The 17,918-nt window shown below is 35.4% G+C and overlaps 1 protein-coding gene across 3 annotated transcripts in view; it reads right to left on the bottom strand.

Moving 5' to 3' along the window:
• Positions 1 to 5,269: 5,269 nt before the first annotated feature.
• TRIP12 (thyroid hormone receptor interactor 12) overlaps positions 5,270 to 17,918 on the bottom strand; it is a 106,241-nt gene continuing 93,592 nt past the window's right edge. For all 3 annotated transcript variants that reach the window (XM_070753336.1, XM_070753338.1, XM_070753337.1), the window contains exons 30-42: positions 16,478 to 16,605; positions 16,154 to 16,305; positions 15,526 to 15,668; positions 14,396 to 14,552; positions 14,194 to 14,292; positions 11,950 to 12,064; positions 11,099 to 11,253; positions 10,665 to 10,829; positions 9,687 to 9,851; positions 8,706 to 8,819; positions 8,084 to 8,178; positions 7,868 to 7,971; positions 5,270 to 6,751 (exon numbers count right to left, since the gene is read on the bottom strand). In XM_070753336.1, the coding sequence (XP_070609437.1) occupies positions 6,555 to 6,751; positions 7,868 to 7,971; positions 8,084 to 8,178; positions 8,706 to 8,819; positions 9,687 to 9,851; positions 10,665 to 10,829; positions 11,099 to 11,253; positions 11,950 to 12,064; positions 14,194 to 14,292; positions 14,396 to 14,552; positions 15,526 to 15,668; positions 16,154 to 16,305; positions 16,478 to 16,605 (1,789 nt within the window). In that variant the 3' untranslated portion in view covers positions 5,270 to 6,554. The remainder of the gene's footprint in view (positions 6,752 to 7,867; positions 7,972 to 8,083; positions 8,179 to 8,705; positions 8,820 to 9,686; positions 9,852 to 10,664; positions 10,830 to 11,098; positions 11,254 to 11,949; positions 12,065 to 14,193; positions 14,293 to 14,395; positions 14,553 to 15,525; positions 15,669 to 16,153; positions 16,306 to 16,477; positions 16,606 to 17,918) is intronic.

Raw genomic sequence — 17,918 nt, forward strand, 5'->3', positions numbered from 1 at the left:
AAGTGTGAGTAGTTCACTTTTTGAATAAGAATACCATAATTATATGTCACCAGTGGAAACATAGAAACATACCGTAGAAGTCTGACGGCAGAAAAAGACCTCATGGTCCATCTAGTCTGCCCTTATACTATTTTATGTATTTTATCTTAGGATGGATATATGTTTATCCCAGGCATGTTTAAATTCAGTTAGTATGGATTTATCTACCACGTCTGCTGGAAGTTTGTTCCAAGGATCTATTACTCTTTCAGTAAAATAATATTTTCTCATGTTGCTTTTGATCCTTCCCCCAACTAACTTCAGATTGTGTCCCCTTGTTCTTGTGTTCACTTTCCTATTAAAAACACTTCCCTCCTGGACCTTATTTAACCCTTTAACATATTTAAATGTTTCGATCATGTCCCCCCTTTTCCTTCTGTCTTCCAGACTATACAGATTGAGTCTGGAGGACAGAAGGAAGAGGGGGTACATGATCGAAACATTTAAATATGTTAAAGGGTTAAATAAGGTCCAGGAGGGAAGTGTTTTTAATAGGAAAGTGAACACAAGAACAAGGGGACACAATCTGAAGTTAGTTGGGGGAAGGATCAAAAGCAACATGAGAAAATATTATTTTACTGAAAGAGTAGTAGATCCTTGGAACAAACTTCCAGCAGACGTGGTTGGTAAATCCACAGTAACTGAATTTAAACATGCCTGGGATAAACATATATCCATTGTAAGATAAAATACAGGAAATAGTATAAGGGCAGACTAGATGGACCATGAGGTCTTTTTCTGCCGTCAGTCTTCTATGTTTCTATGTTCATTAAGTCTTTCCTGATACGTTTTATGCTTAAGACCTTCCACCATTCTTGTAGCCCGTCTTTGGACCTGTTCAATTTTGTCAATATCTTTTTGTAGGTGAGGTCTCCAGAACTGAACACAGTACTGTATTCCAAATGTGGTCTCACCAGCGCTCTATATAGCGGGATCATAATCTCCCTCTTCCTGCTTGTTATACCTCTAGCTATGCAGCCAAGCATCCTACTTGCTTTCCCTACTGCCTGACTGCACTGTTCACCCATTTTGAGACTGTCAGAAATCACTACCCCTAAATCCTTTTCTTCTGAAGTTTTTGCTAACACAGAACTGCCAATACAGTGGAGGAGGGCCTCAGGATTTTAGAGATGCTTTAGGTGGGGCCTGGCGAAAAAAGGGTTGGGAACCACTGGTATAGGGTCTCCTGCTTGAGCAGGGGTTGGACTACATGACCTCCAAAGTCCTTTCCAGGTTTAGTCTGATTGATATTATTGAAATTTGAAATTAGAGAATATGAGAAAAAATTGTTGTGTAATTAAACACCTTTTTTAATTTAGATGGGGAAACTTTCATACAGAAAGTAGGACAATTGCTGAATTTTCAGAGCATGGTGTCAGACATTTTGAGGGACAACACACTAGCTCAAACCTGACCCTTGAACAGTAGAAGATACCTTAATGACATGTAATCCTTGACTTACAATCAGAATTTCCATTGCTAAGCAAAGCAGGTGAGTCACACCTGATTTTATCTTTTTGTCACAATTGTTAAGCAAATATATCAGGTGCTTGTTAAGCAAATCCAATTTCTTCCATTGACTTATTTAATTCGACTTCTATGCTGCCCAGTCCCAAAGGACTTTCTCAGAAGCCTGATGGAAAGGATATGTAAATCACATAGCTCCAGGATGTCTTAAATACATGCTAATTGCTAAGTGCATGAATTTTGATCATGTGACCATAAGCATGATGCCAGTCATAATTGAAAACTAGTCACTTTTTCGATGCCCTTATAACTTCAGTGCCCTTGCAACTTCAAACAAATGGTTATAAGTGGCTATCTGTAATTAACCCAATATTGGTGCTGTCGGAAGTTAGTGTATTTTGGATACTTTAAAATCAAGTGCCATATATCCAAATATAATAAGTGTACCTTCTCTGTTACAACATTTACCGTCAGGAATGACATCCCCAAAGACCCATGTTGTTGACATTCTGAAATATTCTGGAAGTCTTTAACAACCTGGCAGTACTTCCAGGCCTTGCAATAGAGTATTTGTGGACCCCTATCAATTGTGGTACATCCTATATAGAATGGGTTTCATTCTTATCTTAAAGTCATTACCTTTGTAAAAATTGTCATAATGAAGCCTTAAAACCATTAGAAGCATATGATAAAAATGACGCCTAATTTTTTTCTTGAAAAGGAAGATTGACATTTATAAAATTCCTATCCATTTAAGGCTCACTTTTAAGGCTCATTGTATTTCTGTGACAATGTTTAAAATGATATGGTTTACACAATAACTAAGCCACAATGAATGCCTAGTGTGCTGTCTCCATTGACAGTGACTCATTCAATAAACCATGGTTAGGTGAAGCTATGTACAATGCATGCATCCAGTCAGTGACATTTTCCAAGTGCTTTGCCATTGACATAATAAAGAAACCTGATTTTAGAAGAAATACTGTACTCAAGGCAGTAGCTCAGTAAATCTATCCAGTTCAAATATATATCTGGCTTTTATACTAACATCTCATCAACTCTAACCAATACATCTTTAGAATTCTAAAGTAGCAAAGAGGTGCTCAAGATACTAGCTTAATCTAAGGCAGAGGTGGGCTCCTACCAGTTTGGACTGGTTCTATAGAACCATTAGTAACTTGGTGGCCTGGGTTGCTGGAATCAGCAGCGACCCAGGCCTGCCACACCCAACCAGAAACAAATAAAATTGGTGTCGCCTATTTTATTTTTTTCTGTGCATGCATAACTTTTTTTAGTACTGTTCATGCGCCATGAGAATGAACCAGCAGGAGCAGAGTCCAGAACCCACCCCTGATTTAAGGGTACTATAAATCAATATCACTTTGCCTGAAGATCATTTTAGAAGAAAATATTCCATTTCTTTTGTACATGGAATGTTTCCCTAGCATAAATCAGTAGCACTCCCATAATTGCTTTAATGCAGTCAAAACTGTGCCTTGTGATAGAGCTAAGACTTGTTCCTACATTAGGAATAAAATTCAGAGACTTAAAAGCAATTTTAAGACACTTAAACACAAATGCACTTAGGAAAAATAAATGAAGTTCTTTTGAAGAGTCACCAGAAAGAGATGTTGCTCATTGTGACAACTGTATATGAAAGCAATGGTTCAGTTTCACTTTCGACTTTTGCCTACTTTTAAGTAATTACGTAAAGACATGAATAAGCAGAACAATGGAATGTAAAGTAGTGCTCTTATGAACTATTATAAAATTAATAAAATAGCAACAAATAATGTCTAGAAATATGTATTTAGTATCAAGGACCCAGTATTGGAAAGCAGTAGACCAAAGACAGGAAAGTACAAATGAAAATTTGTTGCACTTTCATAAATATTAAATTACTTAAAGTACAGGGTTATATAGAGCTTACGCAGTTTCCAACAGCAATGTGTGTCTCTAAAGCTGGCATGCTAGGTTTCCAGTGAATACTTTAATAGAGTTAAAAAAACTGGGGGAGAAATTACAAAATCCCAGAACTGGCAGATCAAAAGTTGGACAAAAATTCTTATTGTTTAAATTGTGATTGGAGCACCCACTGCAATAGCTAAAGAAAACCATTGATATATGAAAATATCAGAATTTATCAGACCAGAACACTTTACAAATATCCATCCTATTTGGAACTATCCTTGGACGTCACCTTAATTCTTAGGTCCTTTGTTAGGACTTTAATTCCGTTTCCACCATGCTAAAATTGGGTTACAATTCCCACAATTCTTTTATGTTTGCTAAAATGACTGTTTCAAGTTCTGGTTTGAAGAGTATTATTCATATACGAAGAGTAAAACAAGTATTATTGTAGTGTCTTCAGGAAGCAGTATTTTATGTTGTCACTTCTTACTGCGAACAGAACATTTATATATTCAACCTAATTCTTAAAATTTAGCAATGTATATAAATTCCATGCAGTAAGCAAGGGAAACTAACAAAATGTGTATTTGCTTAATTTGCCTAGTAATTCATTTTTCTTGAACAGAATTCCAAGTCAGTCTTACAAAGTACACAGCTGGAGGCAGTAGTTTAATCTACTAAACTATTGAAGACAAACTATAGATCTACAATTTGTTAGCTTCTTTAAAGCACTATACTTCATACCTTCAAGTAGATTACAGTGCCACTCTGTCTGCTAATAGCATCAAAAATATACCCAAAATTAGAGTATGACAATACAGCGATGAACAGGGTCAGTATCACCAATGTTTTCAAAGTAACAGATCTTACTGATCATTTTTTTAATCAACGGAAGACCTACATTATTCAGGAAACCATGATGCAGTTTTTTATATTTCATTTCATTTTGGCAGACTGAAGTTTGCTATGGTAAAATAGTCAGAAGGCCTCTTTATGTGTCATTCTATTCAATTCCTGTGCTTGCTGAACATTGTTTTTAAACCCTTCCCATTTCCAAATTAGGCATAAAATGTGCCTGTAGCATAGACCCAATGGGGCAATAGCCCAGTTTTTATCAAACAATATTCTCCAAATTCCACCCCACCCCAAAGCTACTTGGGCTTTCATAAATCAGAAGACTATTTGAATTTAAGAACTGCCATTCAATGAAACCCAGATTCTGTAGGGAGACAACATGGGTAAAAAAAAATATCAATACAGATGGTATTTTAATACAAAATATTTTTACATAAGTCAATTTTTTTTAAAATATAGAACCTTAAAAAAGAACAAATTGCTATCAATATACTATAAACACGAGTCTTTGTGCCATGTTTGATAGCATTATCTGAACAATTTTAAACACCAGTCCATATTTTAACACTGCCTTTCGGTTTTTAAGAAATACTAGCCATGGTTTGTTATATCCACTGTGAAGTACTTCCATTCAGTTCTAATCTGACAGATTGCTCAATGTCTTTGCATAATTATTTTCACATTCAGCTTCTCATCACAGTTCAGTGGTGCACAATATGCCAGTCCCATTATCTTAAAAGAATATCAGTTACATGTACTTGAGTATATTATGTAGTTACAAGTTCTTCATCTGAAAAGCAATCTTGCTGAGGTTTAATAGATGCTTTACCCTGATCATCCAACCAAATTTAACAGTACTCCAATGTTTATTTTGATTTCTCAAAGTTGAATAAAGTCATGTCAGTTTTTCATTAAGAGATGAACTACATAGCATGTACATCTCAGGAATGTTTTGGAATATTCTATTTTTGAACTCAGGAAAATAAAGAAAACTAGATCTTGCAAACTCTTGTTTAATGGTAAATCATCCATGACAAGATGGCAACTTGGCCAACGAAATTTAAGATGATTTACTTGCATTGGAATCATTTACAGGTTTGAACTTATGCATACAGTACAGAACTATGAACAAAAAAGTGAAGCAAACTTTATTTATATTCAGGTAAAAACATTAACCTGATGAAGTAAATTATTGCAGATTTGAGAAATCAGCACATAAAACAGTAGGACAGCATTTCTTACAGGTGCATTATCTGTGTCAAAAATGGATGAATTGTCTTGATCCATACCAGTATTGTGGGCAAATTGGGGGAAGAGGGATGCTAGCTGACAGCAAGGGCAAGTAAATCAGAAAAAAAAACTGCAAACTTAAAGGAAACAGGACTGAGCAGGGAAGAAAAAAATATTAATTTGACTTTATAAAAAACTTTACATCAATTCAAAATGTTCTGGCCACATCATAAATATTGGCCAGACCAATCAATTGTTGAGTTTTTCAACTACACAAAAAGCATACACTCCTCCTAGCCCCTGGTAAGAGTTGGTTTGCCTAAATTACTGTGTAAACAGCTCTAGAGTTTCTTCTGGTAAGTAGCCAATATACACTACTACATTAGAACTAAGCTATAGGAAACATCCTACCTACTTACAAAGGTGGAATTATTGACAATATATTTAATAAAATTAAATTATTTTTTAATTTGAGAAAACATGGAACAGTAAATGTCCATGTCCAAAAAGTAACAATTGTGAGTGATGCACACAAATAGAGCCATATGGATTGCATATCAGACAATACATGAGGGAGGGAAAGGGGAGCAAATCATGGTATACAGAACTAGTCTACTTAGCTAGAGGGGCCAATACTTCTTTCAATTTCTGTACTTATGTACAAAGTTGTCTTTGGGAGGAAAAAAACTGCAGACTTGGCTAGATGGATACACACAGCCCAGTATTAAACTGCACAGCAACATTTATTGTTCCAGCCTGAAAAAACATCCCTTTTAAATTTCACACAGCAAAGCAAGTTAAACTTCACTCATTGATAAATGATAATTTAAAACAAGAACTTGCTAAAGAAACCTTGTCACAACAACTTTAGGGCCTGATCACTTTAAAGTCCAAGGGGCCTTTAATGAATATCAACCTAGTGTCTTTGTTTATAATCTGCAAGCCGTTTTCTAAACAAGGCGTAACGTTTCCTCAACTCAGATGATACATTTAGAAAAGAATCATGATTCTCTTTTTGCTGTAACAGGCAGACATTGCATTATTCTTTGTGATCAGGAAAGGTGGAATGACTGCTGCCCTTCTTTTGCAGCTATCAAAAGTTTTTCACGCATTATCTCAATACTTGAATAGTCTGGCAACTTGAGATAGTTTACACAGGTCATTACTGAGGGTAAGAAGTCATCTGGATTTTCTGTGGATTCAAATGTCTTCCGTACAATCGTAAGGGGAGGATTCAAACTTCGAAAGCCTAAGAAGAAAGTGGGGGGGAAAACCAATCTTCACTACATATGTTTATATATAAAGCTATCAGGCTAGAATACAACATGATTTATGTAGTATTTATATCACTTAAATGGATCCGTTTGAAAACAAACCATTTTTTTCAGTTCATATCTGTCAAAGCAAAGTCTCTCATCTTTTCTTCCATTATGAGATTCATCATTACAAAAGATACATGTGTGCAGATTTCCACATCATTGTCATTTTGTTGTATGGTAGGTATGATGCTCTTTTCTTAACAAAGACTTGCAATGTTTAAAGTGGAAGTCTTTATTATTTCCCTTGGAAGCTCCCTCAAATAGTAAATAGTTTTTTTTAAAAAAGCAAGAAGGAAAGATAGAGAACATTGGAAGTTATGATGTTTCTTCAAAAATCTCTTGCCAACTTGTTCCTTCTTCAGCAGGCTAGAACTCAGTCTTAAATCTATTTTATTTATTTATTTATTATTTAGATTTGTATGCCGCCCCTGTCACAAAAAGTCTAGTTGTTTAGAGTTTTCTATGTGCATTTCCCTCCTCCCCCTACTGCAACAAGATAAGCCTATAAATATGAACACCTTGTTTTATTTATTCTTATTTAGAAATATATTGCTGCCCGCCTGCACATTATTCAAGGCAAGTAAGTGGTAATGATGAAATTATACATTTTTTATTAGATCCAGTTTTCCCTCTCAGGAAATCAAAAAGCATCTTTCCCCCACAATAAGCCAGTAAGTAAGCTGAGCTGAGAGACAGTGACTGGCCCAAAGATATAAAGAGAATGCCAAAACCAGAGACCAGATCTACTTTCATTATTACTTTATATATAACGTCTAATATACTAGGATGATGTTGCAGTCAATATATACTTATCTAGGAGTAAAGTTTATTATACTTGACAGACTTTATTTACTGATATGGTTCAGGCAGGATCAGACCATAAATGATTTTATTTTAAAATATAACTATGGATGATTATAAATTAAGAATTATATAAGTATTTCCTTTGGAGCTATAGCTGTGTTATGATTAAATAGAACAAAGATGGCTTTCAACACAAATAAATAATTATGATTTTTTATTAAGATATCAAACAAAACACCTACCTCCTACTGGCAGTCTAGGGCTACCAGTCACAAACTGAAGAAATAATCTCTGCTGTTCACTATCAAAACTACTAAGAATTTCAAACAGGAATTTCACAGCACGACTAAAATAATAAAAAGAGGAAAACTTCCGTTAACAAACAGTTATATCTATATAGATACAGTATAAAGAGCTATTTGACTCAATACTGCCACTTATCAAGAAATTGATGTTACCTGTCATGTGTATATCCATGATCTGGCCTGCAACATTCCATTAGTGTCTTTGCATCCCAAGTGTCTGTTTTGCTACCACACAGCAACTGGTCTAGCTATAAGAGTGTTTTAGAACAGGAGACAACATGAGAAATGTGAAGAGAGAAGAGTACAGAAGCCAAGTCAACTTATTACTGCAGAACTATTACACGATTAGCATAATCCCATTGCGGAACTGCAAGCACCACCACATATCTAAATCTTGCAAAACTTAACCTTTGTATTTTTCATAGACTTCTTTCCTTTTTCCTACCTATTCCTTATGAAGAAAACCAAATATCACAAGAGTATCAGCTTTTAAAAACCAAATAAAATAGAATGAAGATATATTGTGTCAACACATATCAACTGCAAACACTAAAACAATAAAAGTATATGGCCATTTCAAAACTATGCCAAGAAATCAGGATAATTTAGTTTTATAGAAACATAGAAACATAGAAATTAAATATGAAATTAAATATTTTCCATGAGACATTTTCATTACCAAACAAGTTGTATAAGTCTACACATTTATAAGCAAGAAAATACAATTGAGGAATATGAAGTTATTTCTCTAGCCTCAAACATAAAATGTACTAACCTCCTCAGGATAGAAGTACTGAAGATGACTAAGGGGAAAGACAGATTCAAATCCATCTCTGAATGAGTCAAATTGTCTAGAAACACCTTCATTTAGTGCCCAGAATATAACTAGCTAAAAGAAAACATTGACAAAATAGTAACATTACTATGCTACTCAAGAATTTATTATTAATAATAATGGGTAACAATGTTTGTAACAAAACTAATATACCATCCAAATTTAAGCTATTAACATAAAACAGTTCTAGAGTTGATAGTTTCCTTTTAGTTATTATGAAGCAGAAAAACTCAAGCAATATTTCTAATAGAAATTCTCCAATTATGAATTTTATTCTGTATTAAGTTATCGGTAGTGTTGGGCGAATCCGTCGAAGTTTGGGTTCGGACGAACTTGGCGGCGGAGTTCGGGTAGGTTCGCTAAACCCCAACCCAACCCTTCTGGCCTGCCCTTGCGTTTTCCGCCAAACAGTCCACGGCCGTCTGTCTCCTTTAATTTCTTTCGCCACCGTGCGCGATCATGTCAGTATCCCCCGTGAAAAAGCAGTAGATGCAGTCGGCGCTGAAGCAGCTCAAGTAACACACCACCATGGTGGCCGATGACCGTGGTGGCTGAGCCTTTTCCGTAAGAAATAAAAGGAGACATGCGGCCACGGGCTGCATTGGCAGAAGACAGGAGGGCGGGGCCTATGTCAACACAGAACTCGCCTCACTCCCCTTTCTTATCTGAAACAGATTAAAACCCAATGGAAGTATAGAATAGCAGTGTAATAAACACATTTATAAATAAGCTTATTCAGGAATGGTTATTCACTAAACAACACCTAACCTTTTTAGCAAGTTTTTAAAGAAACATTTAAAAATAATTACAGTTGAAGTTTCATCAACAGCATCCTGGAACATGTCAGCAATTATTCAGAATTAGTATTAATAATAAAATCTTACTGCCAATCAAATCATTCAAAACTCTGATGTTACTTACTCTGAGATATTCTTCTAAATTATGAATAGTTACAGGTATGTCTTTCCCTCCTTTTTTCAGTTCTATATTTGGAAACCCTGGCAATGTGAAATCCAATCCTAGATCTTCAACTGAACAGCCATTCATTGTAAGGGTCTCCAGTGCATATTGTAGACTTTCTTTGGTCTAAAGGTATAAGCATAAATACAAGTGGATCACTGTTCTGTTCCCGGGCTTTCGGAGTGAAACCACTAATTAAAACTCAACATTTTCAATTTTAAATCACACTATTTATTGGAATACACCGCATTTTTTCAAAAGGTAGTCAGTCAGTATTCAGGGAATATTTTTTCTTGGCTGCGAAGTTATCAGATTAAATTCCGGGGAAAACGCCAGCGTCGGCCTAATGGCATTCCAAGAGATAACAAAGAGAATGCAGCATAGAAGAGAGAAAAGGCATCTTAGTGCACCCAACTCTAACACAGCTTCCATGAAGTGACATTGAAACCCCACACTGAATTTCCCCAAATCCTTTGTTTTTATACTAGCTGGGAGAGGCCTCAAACCCCCCAAAAGGTAAAGCTGCAAGCTTATTTCCTTTTACTATACAAGCCCCGCTGTCTTCTCAATAACCTCCTGCATCTCGCATCTAAAAATGGGTCCTCCCCTCTAATGTCTTCTTCATCCTCCAACTGGGACCACTCCCCCAGTGATGGTCCCTCAGGTTCCACCAAGTCACTTTCTCCCTCACTCTCACTCTCTACATCAGCTGGCAACCTGGCTCATCCTCCTCAGAATCTGACATTACCAGAGGGGGACAAAGAGCTCTCACAACACTCATCTGACAAAAATGTTTTAGCTTTCAATTTTTAAACTATGTAGTTAAACATATTTCCAGAAGAATTAATTTAAATGGGGGACAAAGTGAAATCCTCCTTTTAAGAATTAATTGAAAAGCAACCAAATAAAGCCTTTCCTATCTAATATTAGTATGGATACCTGTGATTTATCTTGTTCAAGTCTTCTCTTCTGTCTCACAATTTCTTCAAGATGATACACAGATTTGGCTACTACAGGGTCAATATTGTACAAGTCATGGGATGTTAGAGATGTTTCCTGTCGCAGCATCCATTTGTAAAAGGGAAGGCCAAGTGGAAGGTCAACCTAAAACCAAAAGGTAAAAAGTTTCAATACCTAAATCAAACTCCCCCACCCCCAAACACAATCTTTTTATTGAATGTAGACTATATATTTTTGCCAATATTAGTTGAATCGGTAAATCATATCCAAATAATGCTGGATTTTTTCCCCCAAAATTAAAAGATGTACTGGTTAGTTTGCAATTTCAAATATGAAATTGACATATGTGACATATGACAATTACATCAAGGATAGTAAAAGTTTCATCAAGCTCAATCCAATTATGCTCTTACCAGTCTAAAATCCATGATTGCTTTTGCCATTAATTTTCCAAGAAAACGGAACTTCATTTTAACTTTAGCAATATGGGCAGGCTTAGCAGTTCTGCCAAATGGAAGTGCAAATAGACCTTGAATATTATGAATATATTTGGTCCCTTCTTGGCTTCCTGTTCAAAACAAAAGGTAATCTTATATACAAATCAAACAGCAAGATTAAACTAACCTCTTAAAGCTAACCACGCCAGTTTAAAAGTACTTACTCTAGTGTTTTTAATAACATGTACAGCTTCAAGAAAATATATATAGCAGTATAACATGCTGCTCCTAATTGAGCAAAAAGTAACTACAACCTATTTTATAAACTGTATTTACTGTATCAAGTTTAGGGAATTTCTCCAAAGCTTTTGTCTGATTTACCGAATAAAATGCACCAAAGTTTTCAATATGTCTTGAATTTTCACTTTCTAAAAAAGAATCATGCAGAGCAATCCTGATCCTTCATCTGACAGCTAATGAGAATTGGGAATAAGCAGGCAAATCTTTGAGTTGCTTCTATTGAGGAAATGCAGAAGACTGTTTGCAGCCCATACTTGTAGTTCATTCTGCAAGTCTACAATTAATTATAGCATATTACTAGTACTAATTTGATTATAGCATAGTACTAGTTTTAGAAGTGAAGTAGGACAGATACATGGCAAAAGTGACCCTAAATTTACCGCATTCTAAATTCTTTAGTCTCTGAAGAAATACTCACAAACTAACTTTACGCTGTATTCCCTTTTACCTTGCTGGAAGATACTGTTTTCACTGGCACATACCATTGAATCAACGTTGGAATGTAATTTGATTTGACCCTTATTTACCTTTAGGATTGGCAAGAGTAACTTCTTCACCTCGCCATAGGCCCAAGTCTGCTCGTTGTAATTCCTGAGATACAAGTGCATAAAACTCCAGCGTGGGGCCTAAACCTGTGCCAACCTTTTGAGGAAAAACAAATCACTATTTAACATTTTATGATATTTGAAGGGGAAAAACCAACAACAGCCCTACAACAGGAAATTCCACTTGTTAAAATCCAGCAAACCATAGGTCCTGTTCTTAAAAACATAAAAAAACAGCCATAGAAAACATGGCAAACATGATTATTTTCCCAGTCACAATTGGAAAATAATCAAAATATTTTTTACTTTTAATACCTTTACTTTAATCATTTTGTGATAATTCTGGACAAATAAAATTAAAACTCGAGACAACAATTCTGGGGAAGGAATTCCTCCCTGTTTCCAGAAGATGTGAAATGATATCAGGCAACTAGTCTTGCTTTGTGAGTGTGATCTGTGATAGTATGGCCTCTGCCTGTTATGAGCCTCAATCAGGAGTATGCATTACCAGCTATCTCTGAATGTGGTTTCTTAATTGCCTTGCCTTTGGCGCATGGCTATGCCTGACCCCTCATTACCATGCACTTGTGGGGCATGGTTAGCTGCCTCTGTTTTTGAGACCCTCGATTACTTAGATGCGAGGCAGCACTGAATCCTGGGGTGGCTTGAGGAGGGCTTCTTTGAGGCTTTATGGTTGCAATAGCCTGCTGAGTGTCTTATATGAACTCTCTGATTATGAGCAATTAGGATGTCTGGCCGGGTAAATGTAGTCTCCCACCACACATGCTGAAGCGCTGTGTTGCTCTCTTCACGTGGCTTGTTAGGGAGGTAGAATTGCGTACGCAGCTCGAATTAGCGTGGCTTGCAGCGTATCAAGAGACTGGCTAGTTGGAATCAGCTGTAGCACAGCTTTGCATGCGCGGCCCGATGTAGATTAACAATAAGCCTACTATTATGTCTGAGCAACTGGGATTGTGGCAGATATTCCGGTTACTGACACTGAGCCTTGTATCCAGTAACCAAGTGCTCAATTGACAAAAACCTTTTTGTCTCCTCCCTCAATTACAAGCTGACAGTTATACTCCTCAGAACTTGATAGCCTTAAAATGGCGTCTGGCCGTAAGACATAACCGTCTTCAGTTCTGCTGCCAATTAATCAACTTGTTCGCATGGGCGACTGTCAAAGGGCTGAAGTCCAATGAGCACTTTCTTCAAATCCTATATCTATGGTAGTTGTATACCCAATAAAATCAATAGTATTAAAATCAGGCGCTTCAGTCTTTTGATGTTTTAAATGCAATGAAATTTGCCTCAGCTCAAGACTTCAGTTGAGTGAGGCAAAACTGCCTTCAATTAATCAGATTTAATAAATTTGGAATAACTCAAGGAAAAAAGACTATTCAGATGGATATGATAACCAGAAATAGGTGAAATAAAACTGGAGAAAAATTTGGCAACACCGTCCTCACTGAGCGACTAAAAAAAACTGCTGTCAGACATAGCAACACAGACGGGACCTGAACAGTTTTGACAGGCACAGTGGAACCAATGAGCAGATGGATTTAAACCATTCCTGGATACTATACCCACAATGAGGGAGAAGAACAACGAAGATGATTAGGAGACTAGAGTCTAAAACATATTGCAAGAACTCGGAATGTCTAGTTTAAGGAAAAGAAGGACTAGGGGAGACATGATAGCACTGTTCCAATAACTCAGGGGTTGCCACAAAGAAGAGGAAGTCAGGCTATTCTGCAAAACACCTGAGGGTAGAACAAGAAGCAATGGGTGAAAACTAATCAAGGAGAGAAGCAACTTAGAATTAAGGAGTAATTTCCTGACAGAACAATTAATCAGTGGAACAACTTTGCTCCAGATGTTGTAAATACTCAATCACTGGAAGTTTTTAAGAAGATGTTGAATAACCATTTGTCTAAGTGGTATTGGGTTTCCTGCCTAAGCAGGGAGTTGACTCCAAGGTGCCTTCCAAATCTGTTATTCTATTCTATCCTAAGTTTAAACATTAAAGTGTTTTAAACAGTAATTTTCAGATTTTGTAGCTGCAATAGTTCCAATCTGTGTGCTTATAAGAGGTTGGCAGTGGACAAAAAAAAAAGGGAAACAGAAATTTGGAGCACAGAACCTGTTTAATCCTTTTACTCAGTTACAGAGGAAGATAAACATTGCCACTATCTGTAGAAACAAACAACCATAATCTTTGCTTACTTCATTTTCATACTGGATTTCCAACATAGCTCTTGAACTGCCCAGATCTTGCATCACCGATTCTGCTTGTTTTAACAATTCCTCTCTATTCACTGTGCGCTGTTGTCAAAGAAAAGGAAAAAAAATATTTCTTCTGTATTTATTGTAAAGCTTAATTATTCAAAATCCAATGGCTCAATAAATTTTTTCTACAATAATTTACCTTTTTCCGATCCAGCCGGGGTGCTACTCTGCTATCCTGAGAATCAGACTGATTGATTTCTGGATTAGTGTCCAGCAGTCTCTGCATGGCTCGATCACGATCAAATGCAGTTACATAAAACAGCATTTGCCGAGTGTCAAATGGAAAGAAAAAGGGACTATAAAAAAAGAAATAATGTTTACATTATAAGTTTATTATTTTGGAATTAAGTGTCATTACAAAGCTGCAATCATGGAACTTTCATTATCTAGATGTCACTGCCCAATATAAAATAACTTACCAAATAACCTAATAAAGCAATATTAAATACAGTAAAATATTTTAAATGCACTACTGGAGACTACTAAAGGTGCAACTCAACATAAGCATTTAAACCTGGTAACTAAATGCCTACTGAAACAGATTTAAATAAACACCCCTAGGGGGAAAAATGTGATTTTCTTAGAAGCTACAAAATATATCTCTGAGGTTCAAACAAACTGACATTATGGTAGTTACCCTTCAAACAAATCCATTCCGAACTTTTATATGTCAAAATCAGTGTAAAGTGAATTAATGAGTTGAGTTATGTTTTGGCAGATAAAGACTCGCATAAAGCTGGATTTGTAACCAAATGATATTTTTAATTTGCAAAATTCAACCTCATGTAAAGCTGTAATTTTATCTATAAAATTTGAAACATGAGTACAAAAAGCCAGATCTCCTAATTATTTAGTTACTATGCTACATGAGAAATACTTGAGCACTCATTTGAAAAGCCAGGTTTTAATAGAACAACTCTTGGGAGCAGGGATAAAACCTAGTATCATGGCTTGGAAAAATGTCACTGAGAAACAATGTCTTTTCATTATTTTCTTTAATCTCCCAACCACTAGGTATCTATGCAAACTGTATAGACTGCATAAAAATTAAAGAATCTCAAAACTTTATGCAAAGAATTGCTTATTACGCTTCCTGGTATTTTGCATTTTTGTAGCATGAAATATATGTGTATCCATCTAGCTACTCCATATTAAAATTTAATATTTTGTTTTTACTTTCCTATTTTTTTAATTGCTTCATAATAAAAAAACCTTATACAATAAGAAATAACACATTAAAATATCTATAGTGATTAACAAATTTCATACCATGATTTCCCAAGCTCTGTCAGCCATGTGGGTATGTTTCCTGTCATTATTACCAAAGGATCTTGAAGCTGTCTGTTAGCTTTTGCTGTTAGCTTACTGTTGATAAATTCAGATGTTGGAATAATTTCTTTACAGCTTGCATTCTGCAGTAACAAAAAGAAAGTTGTTTCTATTTGACAGTTAAATGTATTAAGGCTATTACGAAGACAGATTGTGAATGTCTTCTGAACCTGCTTTGCCTCTTTATAAATCATGGTATTCCATCAAAGGTTAGGTGTCATAACTCTCCCACTTCCTCTCTTTGTCAAATTTCCTGTTCCCATCAACCATGCCATATATAACATAAAGAACTACCACAAAACATAGAGAACAGAAATTATCACCCCTTCCCAAATTTACCCAGCTAGCAGTAGCTTAAATTTCCTGTAAAGCATTTTGAAATACACTTCCAGAGAGCCATTTGATAAATGATCATATTTTTATATTCTCGGAAATGTCAAATAAGCAACATTTGATATAGTTTTTAAAGTGTAACATCTGTATGAATGGATAACCAAACAGTACATTATAGAAATTGAAGCTCAACACAGATCCAGGCATCTAATGCAAATGTACCATGAATACTTACATCATATAGATAATACCAGTAGCGACTCATGGCATGTAAAACTCTTAAAAGAATAACAACATCTAATGAAGGATCTTCAAAAGTTATATTTTCAGGTGCAGAAGATAAGAGATAAACTTCCAAAGGATTTGAGACAGAAGGACATACACCATCTACAAGAAAATGCATTTCATTAGAGAAGAAATCATTTACAATATTTTCATTATAGTCATTTTACATAATATAAGTGTAGAAATACAATGTCAATTAAATTACAGTTGAAATTATATACTTCAAAATTTATACAACCTTTAGTCTACACTAGGAAATGAACAAATTACTCACCATGCCACAATTCATCATGTTTTTTTGCATTTCTGGGAGATGTTTTCGTAGGAGCAGTTTGTGCTCTTCCTCTTTTACCACCAACACAATCTTTATTACTATCTTCATCTTCTCGTACTGGCTTATACCTAAAAGAAATACACTCTAATAAATAATTGACCCAAACAACAGAGAATCATGAGCAATAGCTTTTCCCACCCGGATCTATTTAAGCATAAAAAATCATGCCAATCAAAAATATACCTAACAGACAGGAAGCAGATGAAGCTAGGTAAAACATTAAATTTACAGTAGATAATGTTGAATTAGCATTATGTAATCTAAAGCCATCACTATCCACAGGACCAGATGAATTATGTGCTTTTTTCCTGAAAAAGCTTGCTACCATCCTAGCTGAACATTTGTGTATAGCACATTGTTTGTTTTCCTCGATCTGAAATCTGCATTCAACATTATACTTAGGATAGGTGTTGGTAGAAATTGATTCCCTCTTTCACAAATGAGAAATATATTGATATTTCTCATTTAAATATTTCTCAATATAAAGATATTGACAAAATTGAACGGGTCCAAAGACGGGCTACAAGAATGGTGGAAGGTCTTAAGCATAAAACGTATCAGGAAAGACTTAATGAACTCAATCTGTATAGTCTGGAGGACAGAAGGAAAAGGGGGGACATGATCGAAACATTTAAATATATTAAAGGGTTAAATAAGGTTCAGGAGGGAAGTGTTTTTAATAGGAAAGTGAACACAAGAACAAGGGGACACAATCTGAAGTTAGTTGGGGGAAAGATCAAAAGCAACATGAGAAAATATTATTTTACTGAAAGAGTAGTAGATCCTTGGAACAAACTTCCAGCAGACGTGGTAGATAAATCCACAGTAACTGAATTTAAACATGCCTGGGATAAACATATATCCATCCTAAGATAAAATACAGAAAATAGTATAAGGGCAGACTAGATGGACCATGAGGTCTTTTTCTGCCGTCAGACTTCTATGTTTCTATGTTTCTAAATATATATTGTTAATTAAGAAAACATTAAAAATAACCCATGAAGATTAGATTTTATAATTATCTTTACATCTGCCAATATCCTAATGCTGAAAGGGATGAAGCAGAGCAGCATTTTGCCTCTTTTCTTACTTGATATTTTTTGAACTCTATAGCTTTAACTAAAAACAACTTTAATTTTTCACTATGAGGAATGTACAGATCTCCATTTCCTTATGTTGATGATGATGCTATCTTTCTTACTACAAAGATTAGATGCAGCAGAAGACTAAGCTCTAGAAAGCTACTGTGATGAAAAAAATAATTATGATTAGTTACTCTAAATCTTTTTTCTTAAGGGGGTCTGTTTCTGTAGGTATCATTGACAAATAAATGGAAACTGAATGGTACAATTCGGATCTATTAAATACCTTGGACTGATAT

Source organism: Erythrolamprus reginae, chromosome 5 (genome assembly GCF_031021105.1).
Source record: "Erythrolamprus reginae isolate rEryReg1 chromosome 5, rEryReg1.hap1, whole genome shotgun sequence".
NCBI classification, from domain to species: domain Eukaryota; kingdom Metazoa; phylum Chordata; class Lepidosauria; order Squamata; family Dipsadidae; genus Erythrolamprus; species Erythrolamprus reginae.